At 38.8% G+C, this 20,470-nt stretch overlaps 1 protein-coding gene across 1 annotated transcript; it reads right to left on the reverse strand.

Annotated features, from left to right (window-relative positions):
• Nucleotides 1-211: 211 nt before the first annotated feature.
• Nucleotides 212-17,723, reverse strand: pik3cd (phosphatidylinositol-4,5-bisphosphate 3-kinase, catalytic subunit delta). Its single transcript, XM_054608930.1, has 23 exons — nucleotides 17,399-17,723; nucleotides 16,251-16,425; nucleotides 15,231-15,459; nucleotides 14,032-14,264; nucleotides 13,665-13,841; nucleotides 12,545-12,700; nucleotides 11,943-12,032; nucleotides 10,750-10,971; nucleotides 9,255-9,351; nucleotides 8,736-8,863; nucleotides 8,594-8,647; nucleotides 8,324-8,491; nucleotides 7,534-7,655; nucleotides 7,304-7,447; nucleotides 7,111-7,210; nucleotides 6,855-7,021; nucleotides 6,245-6,351; nucleotides 5,854-5,932; nucleotides 5,596-5,763; nucleotides 3,631-3,754; nucleotides 3,170-3,315; nucleotides 2,949-3,081; nucleotides 212-2,858 (listed from the first exon to the last, which is right to left on the reverse strand). The coding sequence occupies exons 2-23, from the start codon at nucleotides 16,389-16,391 to the stop codon at nucleotides 2,721-2,723; spliced, it is 3,123 nt and encodes a 1,040-aa protein (XP_054464905.1). The 5' UTR covers nucleotides 16,392-16,425; nucleotides 17,399-17,723; the 3' UTR covers nucleotides 212-2,720.
• Between the last annotated feature and the right edge of the window lie 2,747 nt (nucleotides 17,724-20,470).

Genomic DNA, 20,470 nt, shown 5'->3' on the forward strand with positions numbered 1-20,470 from the left:
ATACTACCTTTATTGAAAATACTAATTTGATTGGTACACTCTGCTGTCTGTGGGAAATGTTAGTTATAGGAACCTACTCCCTTTCTTGTCAAATATTTATCTCCAATTTTAGTAATGCTTATTCTTTATTTTTGCACATTCTTTATTTTTTAGGTAATCTACCCTGCAAGGACAGTAACCAACAAAAAAAATGAAATGCGACAGTATCAAACCATGTTTACCTGCTTTATAAGTTATAAAATGTGTAGCCAACATTGATGTTATTTGAATTAAAATGAATCGTGTTCAAAATACAAAAGCATTCACACCATTTAAGTTGTGTTGTAAATAAACAAGGTCTTGGTCCATTTGAAATCATCAGTATCTCTCACCAAGACAGTATGTTCACTGGTATTCACTACGTGTCTTATGTAATCATGATGCAGTTTTGTGTTCAATAAAGAGAGAGAAAGCCAAACCAAAAACGATGACAGTATCATACAGTTCATAAAATATTTGCCAAAACCCTCCTGCGTTCACTTTAATTAATAAACGTGTTATTGTGAAGTGTAAACTCCCACAGATTCGTACAAAAGGCCATCGCTCTAAAACACTGTGGTTACTCAGGAAAATAAAGGATGGGGTGAATTTGGTGGCTCTGGCCTTCATCCACGATCAGCCTTTTTTTAAGCGGCATTAAATTAAGATTAAACATGGCATTGATCCTAGAAAGCCTCAGTGAGCTCTGCTGTTGCACACTGTTTATTGAGTCTATCTTTCTCTTCCAACAGCAAGTGAATCAAACGTAAAAACAGAATGCAGATAAAGGTAGGTTCTCCATCGGACATATGTTGACAGAATGATTGATCAGCTTTAGCTGCACACATGTAAACAAAACCTGAATGTTAAAATACTTGTACCATTTGACAGAATTAATGAATTACAACTAATTCAAAAGGCAAATATTCAGAATATTTACATTTTGCAAAAGTAGCTCATAGACTAAATAGACTGACTCGTTCTGGCTTAAAGCAGCAGTGTTTAGTTGAGCCCATACTGAGGGACATTGATGACCCATATTTAAAACCCAATCCACAGTGACTAATTCAGTAGCTTAAGGGAATTAAAACATCTTGCTGTGTTATCTACAGCTACACTTGCTCTTCTATAAAAGTCATCATTGTAAATCATCTGAACTGTTATGTAAAATAAAAAAGGCGATGAAAAGCACATCATCTTCTTTGCATGACTGACAGCAAGATACACAGCATGTACAATATAGTGAAAGTACCATAAAATGAGATCAAAGTATAGAGTATAGAGGTGTTTGACAGTACAAGCATAAGATATCTTTCAAGGCACCTGGCACATCAGTTCAAAAATGCAATGGAAATCACAAGCATAACTTAAATAGATTTTACGCTTTCAAAAGGGAACATTCTGAGAAAGTCTATGGCTAGAACAAGATTCCTATTTGGATCGTAATGCCTCATGTTTTCAATATTATTCTTCTGAGCCTTGAACATACATTGATATCTTTGCCTAGCACCTGAGATCATTATTTTTTCTTTGTAATTAAAGGTATAATTCAACATTTCCAGAAATATACCCATTCACTTTACTTAAATAATAAAAGCAATACCACTCTCATATCTGTCTCGTTAAATATGAAGCTGGAACTAAGAGAAAGTAAGCTTAGTTTAGCATAAAGACCATCTGTTTCCAGTCTTCAAGCTAAGCTATGAAAGGCTAAAAGCTACTGGCTCAGGTTTCGGAATTAACGAAAGAGAGTGGTGTAGACCTTCTTATCTAACTCTATGCAAGAAAGAATATTTGTAAAAAATGTTAAACTATTCCATTAATGTGTAGTAGCTGTTTGGTCGGGGTCTGCTGGGTGACACGGCCTGGTACACAGGAAAGTTAATAAAAGAAAGGTCCACTTTAAAGTTATTTTCCCATCTTACAATGAATTGTAAATGTTACAATGCGTTGTGTCTACTGGCATTCTAGAGCACTTCAAGGCAATATTACACATCAAAACAGCAGTAAAACACAACATCTTCTTAAAATCTCCTTCACAACTTCGTACAAATACTTCTGAGCTACCGAGTTAAATAAAATACAATAAAATAAAAGAACAAAAGACACAATTGCAAAGAGGCAGTTGAAATGAGAGGATATGACACAACCACCATGGGTCGTAACTGTGGAAAAGACTTGAGGTGAAACTGTCGCCCTGTTATTGAACTCCGTAAATGAACGATTTGAAGTCATCATAAAGTCTGTTTGCAGTTTGCTCCCTGCTAAGCAATGCATTCAGGGGGATGAACTTTCAGTCTCTGGCTTTGTTTCAGTGATTCAGGACACTTTTGCACGTGCAGGTGTTTTTTAAGTAGCAAATCTGACACATCCTTAAAGAATGTTTACATTTTTTTGTTGATATGTCCTTAAGTCAAAGGCATTGCCATGTCTGATGGGAGAAAGCTGAGTGTGATTGATTTCCACCATTGTGAAAATATGCGTGTGTTGAGATAATGCCCCTTGGCTGTATCATCTTTGGATGCCTCCACTTAGTCGTTATTTACCACAGACAGGCTAGACGGATGTAAACATATATTGAGCGTTTTTAAGTGCCATCAATAAAGTAAAATATTTGATTGTGTTTGCTTTCCTTTTATCATCCATTCATTAAAATCCATATTTTTTTGGTCTGGCGCCAGGTTTCCTTGGTACAGTGTTCTTCAGGGTCTATTATCTTTGGCCAGGGAGTGCATCATCCAGTTGACTTTCGTCTTCCAGCTTTCCCGCAGAGCTTCGTTGAACTTCACCTTAAAGTTCTTCAGTGCCTCTTCCTCTGATTTGCCCAAAGCTAAGGAGTCCTTTAAAAATAAAAATAAATAAAAATCACTGTCAATATTATTATCATCCTCATCATGATCAGCAGCAGCAGCATCATCATTGTTGCATACCTTTAGATACTGGATGTCTTTGAAGGAGGTGAGCTCTGGCAGTCCTGCCGCCTTCATCATAGCAAAAAGGTTGACGAACAGCATCCCGTTGCGACAGAGGATCTTATAGGCCCGCTCGCAGTACTCCCTGAACCTGACAACATGATGCAATAATCAGTCTTAGGTTACAAAAATATGCAAACAGAATCCCAGATTGATAAAAAGACACAAAAATATTGTACCTCTCAAACTTCTCACTGTTGTTCGTCCTTCCTTGTTGGATCACATGGACAAAGTCATATGTCAAGATGAAAGGCACACGCTCCCTGTTGATCCCCAGTTTCCGCTTGAAGTTGCCCAAGAAATGCCCAAAGTCAATGTGGAACAGCTGAGGAGCAAAGGTGAAAGTGACTTATGGGTTCTGAATCACTAACCACAGTCATATTTGTTAAAGACCCACTAACTGGTGATGAGTAACCTGAAGAATGTCAATCCAAAGTGACCAAATCTGACACTCAGTTAAATTAAAAAGATAAATTAAAAGGCACCCTGTCTTGGAAGAATAATTTATATTTGGCAGTGTTCTGCTACATACTGTATTATGAAGTAGATCAATCTTATTTCCCACTTAATGTCTAATCACCCCTTGTGGTAGATCTCAGTGCTGTAATGTGATGAAAAATATCACAGAGGTAAACTCCACCTGTCCAGTTTCCCTGATCATGATATTGTCATTGTGACGATCTCCGATGCCCAGGACGTAGGTAGCTACACAGTAGCCGGCACAGGACAGTGTGAACTCTTCTATTGCTGGATCCAGTTTGTCCCTGGTGACAAAAAAAAGATCAGAGAAATAAGGAAGCAAAGCATGAGTGGGTTTTGTTCTTACAGTACATTTGAACTTCTATATCACACACACACACACATATACATAGTAATGAGGCAGGATTTCATCTGCTATATGAAATATTGACAGCAGGGGTTCCTGTGGCTGGTTAATGATTGACTGTCACGTCCTTTCACAGTCTAAACGTGCACTGAGGTTCACTGTGTTAAGCTTTTATTCATTTTCTTTGCTCCGCATTTCAAGCTAATTACCTTTCTGGTCTGTCGTGCAGTCAGCTGGGCCTGTCAACGTGACCTACAAAGGCTTATTCATTACATTGAATGGTTCTCTCTTTTCAAGGAGCTTTTAGGAAAGACAAGACCTTCAGACTGTCTGCCACAAAATAAAAATCTACTGTCACGTTTTCTTCAAATGCTGCACACAATAAATACTTTGAAGTAAAACTTAAAGTACACACAGACATCCAAAGGGCATTTCTGAAAACATAAAACATAAATGAAAAAAAGGATTTTTCTCCATACTGTCAAGAAAACACACCTTAATATATACACATTGTTTTAAAATATTCAGTTAATATACTGTACTATATAATGTTTGTATTAAATATTAAAATGTTTACCTATTTCTGCATTGAATAACATAAAGAAAAAAAACGTACCATAGGATCTTGATTAGAATTTTAAACTAGTCCCTATAATGTTTTTAATTAGCATATCATAACCCTCCCATTTAGTATTTTTAATAACAATGTAATAAATGACTTAAGCAGATATAAGAACATTTTAAATGTTTACTAATGTACAGTTTTATACAGTTAATTATAACTTAAGGTATTATAATCTCATCTACGAGGACATACATACATTGATTGCACTACAAATTTAAATGCAAAAAGCATGCTCTGTAAAAGTAAGGTTAGCTTTATGTTTCTTTTTTTAAATGTACAGCACTTGACGTTACATAGTCTGTATGAAATGTGCTATACAAGTAAAAATTATTTATATTATTATAATTATAGTATATTAGTTGTGGTTGTTGAAAAACACATTAATCAACAATTAAAATGTCCTTGCCTCCGTTTACACCAGCATTATAGTGTGTTATAAATAATTTAAGAATTGCTTTTATACTGTTTTATACTGAATTGCTTTCATGCTGTTTATAAATAATAAAAAAAGGGGGTGGATTAAAGTGTTACTGACACAACTAAAAATGTCTGAACAAAACAGAGCCAGCGGATGTGACACATTTCACACTTTGCTTCAATTCCCTATTCTATAAAAATTACTTTAGATGGTATTGTTGGCGCAGTTTTAGGGGATTTTTTTTCACACATATTGCTATGCACTTGGACACACTATCAGTCATGTAGTTGTTGACAAGAAATTAAAACACTTTACCATTTTCAAAAAACAAGAAATAACACAAGTTGTGCATCGAGAGGCGACAGCGTACATGCGAAAAAGTGTCGCTGCCAATAAATAAACTTCACAAACAGGAAGTAGAAAGTATGTGTGTGGGTGTACACTACATTAAAACAAAACATGATTAGAACTATAAGTATAAGTTGATGTATTTTGGGACACAGATTATGACAGAGCTGGCTTATATATCCAATAACATTCCACGATGAGGAAAATAATTGGATATAAAGGCCATTCTGGTGGTTTTGCTGTTAAAACTCTATGGCGCTGAACAGCGTTTGGTGTTGTTTTCATGGGGTTATAGAGGGTCACGACTTCCAGATATCAATACAGTATTTATATCATAGAAGATGATAAGGCTTGTAACTATTTTGTCAAAGTTGTTCATCATACTCACTCAGGATTCTTAGATTTGAGCCAGTTGAGCAGGGCATCCTTGTTGAAGGCAGCGGTGGCGGCACTGTTACTGCTGTTACGCTGGATGTTGGCGATGGTGTCGGAGTTCTTCACCACTTCAATGAGCCCCATCTTGTTCCCAGTGGACAAGCAGCCATAAGGGATCATCCTGTGAGGGTGTAACAGTATTAGGTTGGTCTAGCGACGCTCATTGTTAAAAAGCATCAACATCTGCTGCAAACAGCTGCTCTCACTGTACCTGAGATCGAGGCCCTCTTTCTTCCATAAGTTCTCCATGAGCTGGATCATCTGGAGGGTCAACATGTCTTGTCGAAGATCTTAAGGTGATGAGTGAAAAAAGGTTAAAAAAAGGGAATTTCATTGTCACAAAAGCTGTTTCAAATTTAAATTTCAAGGTAGTTTTAACCCTGATACAGTTAGACTTACAAACTTCCTCTTTTTTTATTTAGGGGACATCCTTTTTCAAACTTGCTGGCTATGTTTATTTTTGCAGTCACATTTTAACACCTCAGGGTATTCCATTTGTGCTAAACTTAAGTGAACTACAGCTTAAGTCTTGGCACTGAGGGCTACTGTATGATGTGTACTGAATGTGTGTTGCCATGTCTTCCTATTTTCTTGTATCTCACCATCTCCGTTCTTGAAGATGATGCCCACCATGTCCTCTTGAGCCCGGGGGTTATACATCAGCCAGAGCGGCTTCATCTTGGAGTCCATAAACCTGCACTTGTCTGCACTGCAACAGCAAACACACTCATTATAAACACATAATCATTATAAACTATCCAGATTCATAGACTGAGGACTGAGGAAAAGGCCTGTTTTACGAAATACATTCACCCTGTTTACATTTTACTTATTGAGTTGTTAAATGTTTATGTCCCTTTGGGGCCACTCTCAGCAAGGGGGAAATTCTGTCCAAGGCAAAAGAAAATGCTCAAGAGGATGAAGATGAACAGTTCGATGACAAAGTAAGAAAAAAACATCACCACCTGTAAGGCTTTTAGTGGTGTGAAAAAGCATAAGATGGCACATAGTATAATTCAAAATAAAACAAAGTCTACTGATACTGTAAGGACTTAAATGGTTGATTTGTCATTATTCTTCATAAATCTATTATTTTGTAATTCAGTAAACCTAGAGAGGGACCAAAACTGCCATGAGAATCCAATTAAGGAGCCCAAAAATGTAATTTCTTGTGTGTGTGTGTGTGTGTGTGTGTGTGTGTCTGGCACTAACCAGATCTCAGCAAGGATGATGCTGGGGTTGAGTGGTGACAGCAGGTCTGACAGGGCCTCCAGGTAGGACTCCTGTCTGATGCACAGCTTCAGGTCATCTGCTGTCGTCTTCTGGGATCCCGACTTGACAAAGTCACTCAGGGCCTTCATTTTGCCCAGAGCCTCGTTCTGTGTGGGAGAGGTAAGGCCGAGATTTAGTACAAAACCAAAATCATTTCACATCCTGATGTCAGTGTGTATCAGTGCGATGAGATTACCTGTTTGGTTAAAAGCCTGATGTGGTGGATGTTTCCCCGGCAGTAGGCCTCCAGAATCAGGCCAAAACGCAAACTCACAGACGCCACGTGAATCTCTGACCTACAACAAACAAAAAACTCTCCTGTCAAGAAAAAAACAGGGCTGCAGATGCACATGTCCCAATCTTGTGTTTTCTGCAAGATTGCATCTCACCTGAGATGCCAAAACAGAAAGTGTCCTATCCTCCAGTTGGACAGAGCCCTTTCTAGCAGGAAGGTGGTGAGGTCACAGTCTAGGTAGGATTCGTACTTCAGGACCTGGACCAGCTGGATTAAGTACTGTAGCAGTTCATCGTCACTGTGTGCATAGAAAATGTTCCATAAATGATAATGCTAAGTGTGAGACATTACATGGATGCATTAAAAACATGAACATGTGTGTACCTGAGCTTCCTGAGGCATCTGATTGTGAAGGAACGAACCGCTGGGTCGGGAAAACTGTAGTCCAAGAGCTCCAAGGCATGGATGGCTGGGAGGTCCCGCCAGTTCCCCAGCAAACTAACCATCTGAGGAGAATCAGATCACCATTTTATACCATGATGAGAGAAATTGAAACTCTCATATGTTTGATGACAACAGACTCTGGTGATTCCCTGACCTTAACTTTATCACAAAATATATGCCAAAGTAAAGACTGTACTTGTGTTCAGCACTAATCTAACAAATGTTAGCATACTAACATGCTAAACTAAGATGGTGAACAAAATAAACATTAAACAGTATTTGCAGCACGTTAGCATTATCATTGGGAACATGGTAGCATGCTGTTAGTTAGTATTTAGCTAAATCAGACTAAATCAATCGATCAATCAGCTAAATAACTGTCAAATGAAATAAAGTAATATCATTAGCTATAGCCCTACTGGTTGAATAGTTCACCATGACATACTGTATGTTTATAGTGGTTATTCAATAAAAAGAAAGCTATTAGAACCAACACAGCAAATATAATATGTTAAATTTGTAAAATGACTGCTAAACAAGCAGGTCAAGTTATTTAGCAGAGACAATAAAGATAATATTTTTGTATATAGTGAGGGTTAAAATCTATTTTGGACTTTTCCTATGAGTTTTATGGGAAATTTATGTAAATTGTATTATAAATGAAGAAAGAAAATCGATAAATCAATGATTATTAAAAAGTATTTTCACTTTCAGAGCTCTCCATTCATACCAGAACTACGTCCTCGCGTCGACTCCACTTGGTGATGAGGAGCAGCTTGGACAGACTTTCGTGATAATGGTCACGGACTACTGTGCGGAGCTTCCACAGGAGCTCTTTCTCGTCCTCAAAAAACTCAGTGGAGTTTTTGTTGTCCATGACTTCTTTTAGTTTCATGTACTAAAGAGAGCAAACAAAATATGTGGTCAGCAAGTAACAGTAATGTCTTTATTTTACCTTAAACTTTGTGAGAATTGGAAAATGTGAAATTTAGAGTCTTACCTCTTCTTTTGTGGCAATAGCTGCATCACCATTCTGCTCCACGTCACCACTTACCTGATAACAGATGAGGATATTTTCACTGACTGTAATACAAATTAAACTTTCACTATGTACTCAAATATAGCCTTTTGAGCATAGGTACCTTTTCCAGTGGTGGGTAATAGAGAGGATGTGGCCGGATATTAGGGAAGCGAATGAGAAGCCCGGCAGCACTGTCCACATTAGGGTTCTTCTCCACTGTTCCCATTGGGTTCAACAGGTCGCTTTTGTCTGTGATAAAACAAATCATACATGAAATGTGCCATTTGGTAAATGCTTTGATCTGCTTAGTAAGAAAATTATAATTTTCAATTAACTACCATATCTCTAAAAGTGACAGTGCGTGTTTTACTACCGCTCTTCCAAACCGCGGAAAAAGATTAAATCAATTTAGTGAATAAAACTGAGCATGTCTTGACACCAACCGACAGCTGTGGTTTCCAAATATTAAAAAGGCTTTTATGTGCATTAGTAAAAACACATAATGTGTAAATATGTGGGATTTTGATGGCGCCCTTTTCGTTTTCACTGTGGTGCTGCCAGGCGCCGTGGAGGAGGCTGTTAACATGTGAGGTGTTTTTGAAGAGGAGGAAATGTAAGAATAGAGAAGGCCTGAACGTACCAGGAACAGATGGCCATGTGGACAAGAGGAACTCCCCAGTCTTCAGCTGGTCCTTGTAGTCAAACACCATGGTGTTCACCCAGGCTATGGGGCAGTCCTGAAGAGAGGGACAGGGAGGATTAGATTTGTTTATAGGCTATCTTGAAGACCATCTGCAGGCAGTAAAATAATGCAAACAGGCAGCAGAATGGCGAAGCAGAGAGTACAATAATGTTTAAGCAAAGTTACATTTTGGATTTGATCATCGGATTAACAAAAATATATATAAAAAAATATATATATAGGGTGTTCCAAAAAATATATATATTATCAGAATACATATATTAGGTAGTAATTTGTCCGTCACATTTACCAAAAAAGCAAACATACAAAAGATATATTAAGGATATTTTAAATATAAAGGATTTTCAACAATAAATCTTAACTGTATTGAATTATTAAACCTCTGTTGTATAAGGTTGAATGCAGCCAGCTAAAAATAAAAGAGACAATGCACATGTACAAGAATGGCTAAAATAGCTCAACTTCTGTCTGTCTGTCTGCAGAACTTCTCTTCCAGGCAAAAGAAGGGAGAAGTGGCTCAGAAAGCAGAAGTGACCTTGATGCCCATAAACACACCTGGGCACCATGTTTGAGCGAACCTCCAAAACATGTTGCCGCTTCAACACAAGAGAGGCTGAGAGCACAGCTGCAGAAAAAAGGGGACTTTATTGTTGTTCACTTTACATGTCAGTGTACAGTGTGTGTGTGTGTGTGTGTGTGGGCGGGTGTGTGGAGTCCTTCTCTCAGTGAAGTACTACTGCTGTTGTTGTTTCGTGAATAAACAGGATTTAAATAAAACAAGTAAATGGCACCTTAAACTCAGTGTTCCTCTATTGGCATATTAATAATGTTACTATATATAGTGGCATGATGCAGCATAATCCTTTTTAAATGTATGAATGTTATTAGGGCTGCAACTAATAGTAATATTTTATTAATGATTAATCTGCCAATTATTTTTCTATGAAATGTCAAAAAGTTTTTATGAGTAAGTATTTTCCCCAGAGCCCATCATATAAACCGAGATAATGTTTTGCATTTTTGCTCAAATTTTTTTCAATTAATCGTGATTAAAATAATTACACAGTTTTCAGGCGTCTACTCTAACCTGTCCCCACTACAGGCCTTAAAGATGAGGAGCACATTTTGGGGTAAAATGTTAAATGGGTTGGAGGGTTGTTACTACGAATGGTGACTGTGAGCATGAATTTAGAATTCCTTGAAAATGTCCTTTCCTTTTTGGAGTGATGTACAGATAAAAGCGCTGAAGCGGATGAAACATTAACCGCAGCATTGCCACTGAACACACTTGCACAACCAGACTGAGCAGCAAAACCAACACCCACACAGCACACACGGACTACAAGTACTACACAATAGAGAGGAAACGGATCTGTTTGTGCTTGCTAACAAATTCTCACCCCAAAACGGCTTGAGTTTCTCACATACTCACCGCTTTCTTATTCTTTTTTTTAGTGCCGCGGGGTTTCTTGGCTTTCTCAATGACTGCATAGAGCGCGAAGCACAGGCGGCTCATGCGTGGTAGGTCAGCCACGTTTATGTCAAACTCCAGCTTTTGATCCCATAGTGGCTCAGAGCAAACTGTCACCTCTGAAGTTGTCACCACCTTGCAGAGGAGTTCGCTGCCATGGAACAGACCGGCCTGCACCACAAGCTGGAGGGGGGAAACACACATACACAGTAGTGATTAGAGGACTTCGTGAGGGAGATAGTTTGTGGAAGATTCACAGACTTAAAGAGATGATTCAGAGTTTCCTGTGTCACACAGGCTATGAGTCAAAGGATCTACAGATTCATAACGCGACACCTTTCAATGCTATGCAGAGTCAGTCCAAAAATGATAAACAACCACCAGAGCCAAAATTCAGTATCGTACGACTGTTAAGCTCCTGTCTTTTGCCAAATCAAGATAGTCTGAATCTATATTCACAAAATATATGAGTGGCTATTCTCCCCCAGGGTTTTATCTAACCTGTGCCTGCCAGCTGCAGACATGACTGGTAATTTTGTCAGAGGACAAATTTGCCATGAGTCATGATGCGCTCTAAGGCAGCCGCCGGAAGTGCACTTACACTTAATAACCAATCTAAACAGTAACATAGTTAGTTATGAAACTGACTCACAAACGCAGACACACATTAACAGACTACCCTACAGCAAATTGTCAAATTGGTTGAGGAAAAAAAAAAGAAGACTGACAGAAAAAGTGAATATGGAGTTGTACTGGATATTTCTACATGCTTTTGCAAGTAATTTGCAGGGAAGCATCCCTTAACAAACATTTTAACAAACATCTCTCTGCGATAGTAACTAAATGTATTCACCGCCTTCAAAAAAAGAAGTGCACTGAAAGCGAGAAAGGCAGAGAGAGCATGAAGTCTGTCAGTTTTCTTAGAATCTAGGCCTCAGAAGGAGATGTCAAAAGCAGATAGGCCCTCCCCACTTCCTGTTTTGAAGTTTCAACCAACCGCCTTGATGAATTATGGGAAACGTGTGGTCTGGACCATGTGACCCCCTGTCATTTTCATGACAACCCTGCTGTTCCTACAACTGAAATTGAGATATTGGTAAACAAGTCAATGCCACATTTCATTGAGCATCAAACCCACGCAAAACCACACCAACCTTCATTCCTTCGCCTGCATTGACTCGGCTGCCCTGCAGCAGGTGAATGTAGAAAGGTTCATTGATGGACCACAGAGAGGAGGTATTCTGCTGCAAGGAGTCAGATAAGAGAGGATTTAATTTTTTACCTCCCTTTCTTTCCATTAAAAATATGCATTTATAACATTCACCAAAGACTAAAGTCATGAAACTGTTGCTACAATTTCCTGTTTGGCAGCATGTCAAAAGATAGACACACAACAATGTACACTTAAAAGAGAAAAAGGGGAAGAAACTGACACCAGTCCTTAAAGTACTTTGATAAAGTCTGAAAATGTTATTGTTCTTTACTGCTCACATTACTAGATTTCATAGATAAAAGCTTAAAAACACACAATTCATTTGGCCAGTGCAGTTTCAAAGTAGGTAATATGTGCTCTGTGTTAAACTACAGTAAATGCAAGCAAAGGTGTGAGGCTTAAATTATCAACATTGTGTGGCACGGCATGTTTCTAGTGTTCCAAAGTCTGCAGTCTGGTTGAGGAACAACTGTGATGAGCAGAGGGACAGAAAGAGATGCTGCTCTGTTAATGAGAGACGACAGCCGTCTGCTGAACTCTCACCTTCTTCAGGGGCAGCGGAGGAGGTCTGGACAGGGAGCGACTCTTATATACCTGGCTGCACATTCTGCCCTGCTCCTCCTGATATTTTCTGATGGTGGAGTGGTGCACCATGGTTAGGTAAGGGTTTTGGCCATTTCTCAAACACGAGAATATGTACTGTAAAAGAGGAAAGGGACAGACAATAGGAGGGGACAGAGTGTTTTATTTTTTTCGTACAGCCATCAGTCAGCTCACCCACAGATATTTCCCAGTGGTCTGATAGCGCTGGTTAAGTCCTGGAGGCTGTTCATTTGCTGTAGGTTAATGCAACCGAAATCTCATTACGTGTGCATGGATGCAGTTCCTTTCTGCAGGGCTGCTAGACAGATATGAGTCACAGCTGCAGGTAGCTGGGGCTTTAAAGTCAAAAGTGGAGTCTGCTGCCACCAAAACCTTGACTCACCCAGACTCTTGATCTGACAATCAATTTAGCTTTCATGGACCAACCGCACAGGGCAAAACTCCCAGGCAGTATGTCGACAAACAACATAGAAAAGAAAATCAACAAGAAAAAAACAGCTCTAGTTCCTATAAAAAGTTTGATTGCGTAATTATTCACCAGTTAAGTATTACACTCCTAAAAAAAGCAAAGATAACGTAATGAAGGCAAAGGGAGATTTTAAACAAATTAACAGTCTGGTTATTTAAAAATAACAACCAGGAGGAAGAAAGAAAATTTCCAACACACCGAATATTCGAACATTGACCAATTGCTTAGTGAGTCACAGCTTTCAGGCCAAAAGGAAGCAATTGTGCAATTTTTTTGTTCTGATAAGAGTAGAATTTAGCTTTTTGCTCATCATACGAATTGCTGTTTGGCAAATACAAAACACCACACATCAGTAAAAACACACATTCACAACTTAGAAGCATCATGTTGTGTGGATGCTTCTCTGCAGAAGCTCCTGAAGGTTTGTGACAGTAGAGGGTGAAAAGAATGCGTCAATATACAAAACTATCATTTAGGAAAACCGGCATCAGCCTGAATGAGAACTGGGAAAATAATCAAATATGAACAAAACAATAGAATAAGAAAAAGGTAGCTGTGCAGCTCAAAGATGCCGTAGATGCGGTCACTCACTTTAAACTGGCTCATGGGATGTTTCCCATACATGAACTCCCACCTCCCGTTGACCTGTAAAGTGTAGTCTTCGGGCTCCTGTCGCAATGAGCGAAAGACCGTGGCCTTCTTCTTCAGGGCGCTCTTCATCAGAGCCACTGGGAGGTCTTGAGGGTCCTGCTGCAGCATGAAGCTTTCCTGTAAGAGACACACATTACCAATAAATGAATCAGCTTTACAGAAAGAGAAACACACAAAAAAGTGTCTTTCATCTTAGTGGATCCTATTCCTGAGAGATGTTTGAGGGTGGTGTTTGTGGCGTGGGAGCGGGATTTCCTAACCCTTTACAACTATGACTCATACAAACTACAACAGCAGATCGACTCACCTCACAAGCCTCAAACTTGACATTGATGAAAATTTTCTTGGTGTTTTTTGACTTCACACTCCTACACTCTGGCGGAGAGCAGCATGGCTCCAGGTCACATGGGAAGCTGTACTCCATCCACTGCTGCCATGGCAACATCTGCCTCTCCTGAGCCTTCTCTTCACAAAACGTACGCATCTTTGTCCGGAACTCGTTCACCTCGTGGTTCTTCTGGGCCTCGAACTCATGCAGACCTGTAAAGATCATAATGAAAGCGTCAACAAATACAAGTCTTGTACATTGAGAGGAGTGTTTGCTTTACTGAGCTACCCGAGAGCCGACCATGTTTTTATCAGTTGAAACTCAAAGAAGCATCAACCTACAGCTTTACTGACTGCCTGCACTGAAGCCCAGTGAATGAGTCAAAAGACAATATATTATGAAGTCAAAAATGTTACTGGAACTGGAAAATAGAATTAGCGTTAGTTAGCCTGGTTGTGCTCAAGTTGGCTACATTAGCTCATAGCAAGCGAGTAACTTGTCGACCTTCAAAGATATTGAAGATCATGAATAAAGCGAGTGGGAGACATCCCCCCACCCCGTTTGGAAGTGTTGTGAATGTTATGTGCATGGATTAAAGCAGATTGGGTTACTTTGCATTATGTTTTTTTCTTTGCTCACATTATATATTCTCACATCTAACAGCCAAATTTAGCATGAGCCTTTGTTTGCTAGGGTGTTCGGAACGTTAGTTGCCAGATCTCCTGATTTGTCTGTGGGAAAAATGCTATTTCTGGGTCAGATTGTTTGGAAGATATGTGGCTTGTGCAAAATGGGTCCAATATTTACTTAGATGATTATGAATTATGGATTATGTCACCACTGATTGTTTAATGTCACACGGAAAACTGCTTACATGAATGTCTGACTGAATAATGTAGTTAAACAGCAATTTGGTCTGAAGTTGCCACTATTGTTTCGTTTCATTATTGGATTCAATATATTTTGTATTGATATATTAAATTATCAGAAACTATTAATTCTATGAATATAATCTGTTTGCATTGCTGGCAGTGGTTCAAAGGACTGGAACATGGCTTATGATGATGACAGAGGACTACTTCTGAACTTATACTTACAAACCATACAACTATACCACGAACCACACAAAACCTCTGTATAGCACCTGCTAAGCTCTATTAGAGGAGGATGCTGCTAACCTTTGCCAATTAACAGGCTGATTTGGGTGTTGGTGAGTTTCTCCACCCGGTCGCCCTCCCTCGCCACCAGCCTCAAAACACACATGAAGGGCCGCACGTCATTTATGCGCCTCGATTCTTCTTCCAGTTCCTCCCTTTCTGCCGTCTGGTTGATGCAGGTGAAGACGTACGCGTCAGGATCACCCAGTGCACTGAACAGGGCCTCGCTGCTGGCATTCTTCCAAACCATCTGAAACAAGAGACACCAGCGATACATGAGGTTGGCAGCGCGGCGTTTATGTCCTGAAGTGTACAGCGTGTACTCTGGGCCTGTCAAATTTATGCTTGACAAGTCATTTAAAACAAGCTTTATCGAAACAGTGATTCAGAACACATAGACCAGTGTCATTACTATTTTCAGAAGTGCTGTGGAAGAATAACATATTTGCCACCACTATGATTTCTCTATTTTTTAAGAATGATAACCAAGTGTGCAAACAATGACCCTGGCAGATAATATTGGAAATACACTTAATCTCTTAAAATTTTAAACGCTTCCAAGAGTGTCATTACTTAACACAGTTAAATCAAACAGCCTGAAGTGGCAGAGCTGTTGGCATAGAAACTGGCACATTCACATTTAACAGCAGATCTGCTCCGGCAGAGAGCTGGCTGTGTATACCAAGGAGGAACGCTCTAGCTTCTTCTCTATTAGTTGAATCAAAACTTCAAGATGCATCAAAGGCACAACGGATAATTGTTCAGATTGTGTCACGTCTTAATTAATTTAATATCTTAAATCGACCAATTAGTTTAAAAGCATATCGAGTAAATATTGTAAATAACAACAGTTAGTTTTGCAACTGCGTTCACCAGAACCGCATCGCTGTACTGCAGTCGCTCAAATGCATTCTACCAGAAACACAGAATAAATGCAAAGCATGACATTACACATTATGTGTCAGTGGCGAAAAACATTCTATTAAGGTTTTTTTCTCTTAAAGCAGCTACTGATAATCAATTAAATGGGCGGGGACTTACTTTTTTGATGCTTTTGATGGTGTCGTTTGGAGACACAGGGAATTTGAGGAAGATCCCAGTAGGCAGCAGGAAGTCCATCACTATCTCCTGGACCCCCTCCTTCTCCCATTCCTCCTGCATCCCATACTTCCCTGGGGGCATGGTGACGGCCTCTCATTTACCGTCAGCTCCTCTGCTGCTCACCGGAACACAAGCCGGCCGTCCGCACAGAGGAAACACAGGCAGGGTTAATATGTCTACTATTAACAAATGTTTCTGTGCTGCGTGTTTGTTGTTTGTTCCTAAAACCCTAAATGATCTCTTTTACAAGGTTGTTTATGGGGATCACAAAGCACATGCACAGTGTGTATGACATGAATGAAAGACACACGCTATGAACAGTAGCTTGTTTCGACCAGATCCCTTCCTCCACCTCCTCAATGTTTAATGCATATGTATGAATTGCAATATAAATAGTAAAGCGAGGTGATTGTATTGAGAATTTTTGTGTGTGCTTTTGGAGTGCTATCATTTATAATCAACAGTCTAATACCTTTAGTACTTAACTCATACATCTCAACCTTAACAGACAGAATGTTCTGTCTGTAACCCTAACCCCAAAAAGGGGTGAAATAAGGTGAAGACATACGACGGAGGAAACTCAACCCACTGAATCATACACACTACAAACCATACAGATGATTTGGATTATATGTCCTGCGTCCTGTATATCTATTCAGTTGACTTTGCAGACAGAAAAACATTGTATTTTGAGTGTGATTTCCAATAGTTTGCCATAAAGTAATACTACACTATTGATTTTCGTAAGAGGAAACTTCCCTTGCATGTGCTGAATTGCCTGTATCTTAAAGCCAGATGTAGGCTGATGTTCGCCTTTATATAATATATATTTTAATGTGTATATCCACAGTATATATTTTTTATATATATATATATATATATATATATATATATATATATATATATATATATATATATATGGATATTTTAAGATGTATATAAAAACATTGTTAAATAAGCGACGGGAAAGAAAACAATAGGTAACCTAACGTAATATTTAAAGTGATATTTAACGTGATGTTTAGCTGTTTGAGTAAAACGTGTCTTGTACAAAATATCAGAGCCTTTCCAATCTTCCAAACACTTGCCTGTCAGCTCTACGCGCCGGTTATCTCTCCATGTTTTAATTCCAGCGAAGATGGAGGCTGTAACATCACCGTGACATGTCTCGCTCGGGCGGCTGCGGTCTGCGGATGTACCCGTGAAGTTGACTCGAGGTGAGGCGTCTTAGATCCAGCTCCGACGCACGACGCGCTCGCACGCGGCTCATGTGAGGAGGCGAAGTGTTTCCCCTGCGTCGGTCAAGTGCGCCGTCATTCATGCAGTGATGGTGTTGTGATGGTGTTGTGATGGTGTTGCACTGACCCGCACCGAGCGGCTGCGCTCTGCCTCTCCAGCTCCCTGCGGGCCAAGGGACCGTCCACCAAAACTTTAGTTCGCGCTAAGTGAAAGTAAATGTCTCTCTCTCTCTCTCTCTCTCTCTCTCTCTCTCTCTCTCTCTCTCTCTCTCTCTCTCTGTGTGTGTCTAACTCCCGCCCTCCATCACTGTTTGTTCTGCCAGGTCAAGCTTCTCTAATTTGACAATGATAAGCTTTAACATTGTATTTTATTAATTCATTTATGTATTTATTCATCTTTACCTCGCAAAGTTCAACACAGCAGTTCAACCAACTGGTGATAGTTTATCTGTATGTGATAGTTACCTGAGTATCTTTGGGTTTCAGACAGCAGTGTAGGAAGTGTTAAGATCCTGTGAGTGAAAAAAAAATCTCTCCAAGTAAAAGTTATTATGTAATACATTTTTGCATTATTATTACTGATACATTTATGTAATGCAATGTACTGCTGTACTGTCGAGGTGGAACTTTAATTTGAATCTATTCACAAACACATCTAAAATATTGATTCATATTCTATAGGGTCATCATATTTTTTGTATGTAAAATCTTTATAGCTGGATAGATATATGTAGAATATTTAAGTAAAGTACTTCCATTTGAAATACACAAGTATAAAGTGGCATCAAATAGAATAACTCAAGCAAAGTACAATTACCTCACATTTTAAGAAAAGCACTTGAGTTAAGATTCCTCCACTGTATTTGGACTGTTGTTTGGATAAAACAAGCAATTTGAGGGCATCACTTTGGACACTGGGAAATTAGAATCAGACTTGTCACTAAATATACTGTATACACAAAATGATTAATAGATTAATCAAGAAAAAAACAGTTTATTAATGAATAATTAAATCATTTTTTTTCTTACAGCACTAATCTTGTGTTGTCACTTTATTCTTAATTTAAGGACATCATGCTCATTGTCATCAGATTAATATATGATGTATCACCATTGCGAGGTTTACAAGATTAACACACCCTAATGTGTCCCAAAATAGACCAGCGGTGTCTCCTAGTTTTCAACATTCTTGCAACTAGTGTCCCTTTAGAAAGTCCAGCCCTCTGTAACATGACTGTTTTTATATCAATAAAAGGAGTTTGAATTGTGCAACCTCTTGTGCATGTTAGAATATGCAACCAATTATAAAAGCGAGAGAGATTAAAAAAAGAAAAAATATATATATTTGATTTATATTGTGTCTGACAAATGTTACATGCAGGTCCATATAGATGTATAAAATCCAAACTGTAAATTTGTTAGATATATGAATAATGCTATTTTGTGAAAAATTAAACTTTAAAATAACAAAATGGTTTGTGAGTCACCCCTAGCGTTGATAGTTAACCTCTGTGAACTTTACTTTAATGCCAGCCTTCATTTATTTGGAGTTTTCAAGGGGTGGATGTCTTTAATACAACTAAAACTCTTTGATGGGAAACCTGCCTTCCTTTTTCATATATCCATGTGATAACTATAAGATCAGTGACAATTTAAGTTTTGCAGCAAATAGCGAGCAATGACACTACTGTCATGGAAGTGGAACATAAACCACAGTTATACTACCGTAGAAAGGGGAAATGCAGGGACCGACATCAACAGCATGACATTACAACTATCCACTCTCACCTATTTGAGGCACTAAGTACAGAACTCATTGACTTGAAATCTACGCCAGAGCAAGACACAGTAAATAAAAGCATGCGTAATATTTGTCAGTTTGGTTAGCAGGTGTTTATCCTTCATGTGAACACTAGACTCTTGGTGGTCTAGTAGCTCTGGTAAAAACAGGAAGTGATTGTACAGAAGAGAAACTTTTAGCCCGAGCTGCAGACTGAAAGTATCAACCAGCTGCTTCCCACCCTTCAGTCAGTGAACTTTTGTCAACAATAAAACCATGTCAGTAAACAAGTTTTGTCAGTTAAAAATGTGAACTCTTGTTCTACTTGTTTTGATAGGAACTCTGAAACCACAATACTGCATTTGTAAGGGTCACAGAGCTCAGAAACTTTGTGCTAGAGATTTAAAAGAAACTGCAGATAGAACTGCAATAAACACAGCTTAACAGGAACAAGCATATTAATAGGTCAGTAATGTGATATTTATATGTGTGACCTGTTTACTGTCTTTTGTCTTAACCGCACTGCTGTGGGGGGATTCCTGGATTAGCAGTGGTCTGGCCCTAAGGCTTGAAGAAAATGTGCTTTCTTCTGTTTATAACAAAAATGAATGCAATACTTTTCTTCTGATCATCATTTAAAAGTAAGGGCTTGAAAATGATCCACGATTGGAAAACACTGGAGCTGACAGATCATTTTTAGACCGTCATAAGCGCTGACTCGCATTCCCTAAATCCATGCTGAAATGTATCAGCATTTTTCATCTAGCACCGTCATCAGGTCAAAATTCTGTTTTGTTTTTAGACTTAATAATTGTGTCGTTTATCTGAATCCACAGAAGTCGTTTAATTGTCCTTGTTTGGTCAACAATGCACTTTTAGTTGTTCTCTCATTAACTATGTCAAATTCAGTCCATTATTGCAACAGAAAAGTTTTATTTTTCCAGGTTCCAATTCAATGTAAGCTCAATGATGCAAACTTTCAGTTTAACAAACCAGCCATAAGAATGAAATGTTCAACGGCACTTTATTAAAAGTATGGGTCCAGATGAAACAAGCCAATGCTGTACCTTACATTCACACAGACAAATCAGCTGTTGCAAACAAACATTTGCAACGCTGAACACAGTTTAGGAACAAACATT

The sequence above is a fragment of the Anoplopoma fimbria genome, chromosome 12 (assembly GCF_027596085.1).
Source record: "Anoplopoma fimbria isolate UVic2021 breed Golden Eagle Sablefish chromosome 12, Afim_UVic_2022, whole genome shotgun sequence".
In the NCBI taxonomy this organism is placed as follows: Eukaryota; Metazoa; Chordata; class Actinopteri; order Perciformes; family Anoplopomatidae; genus Anoplopoma; species Anoplopoma fimbria.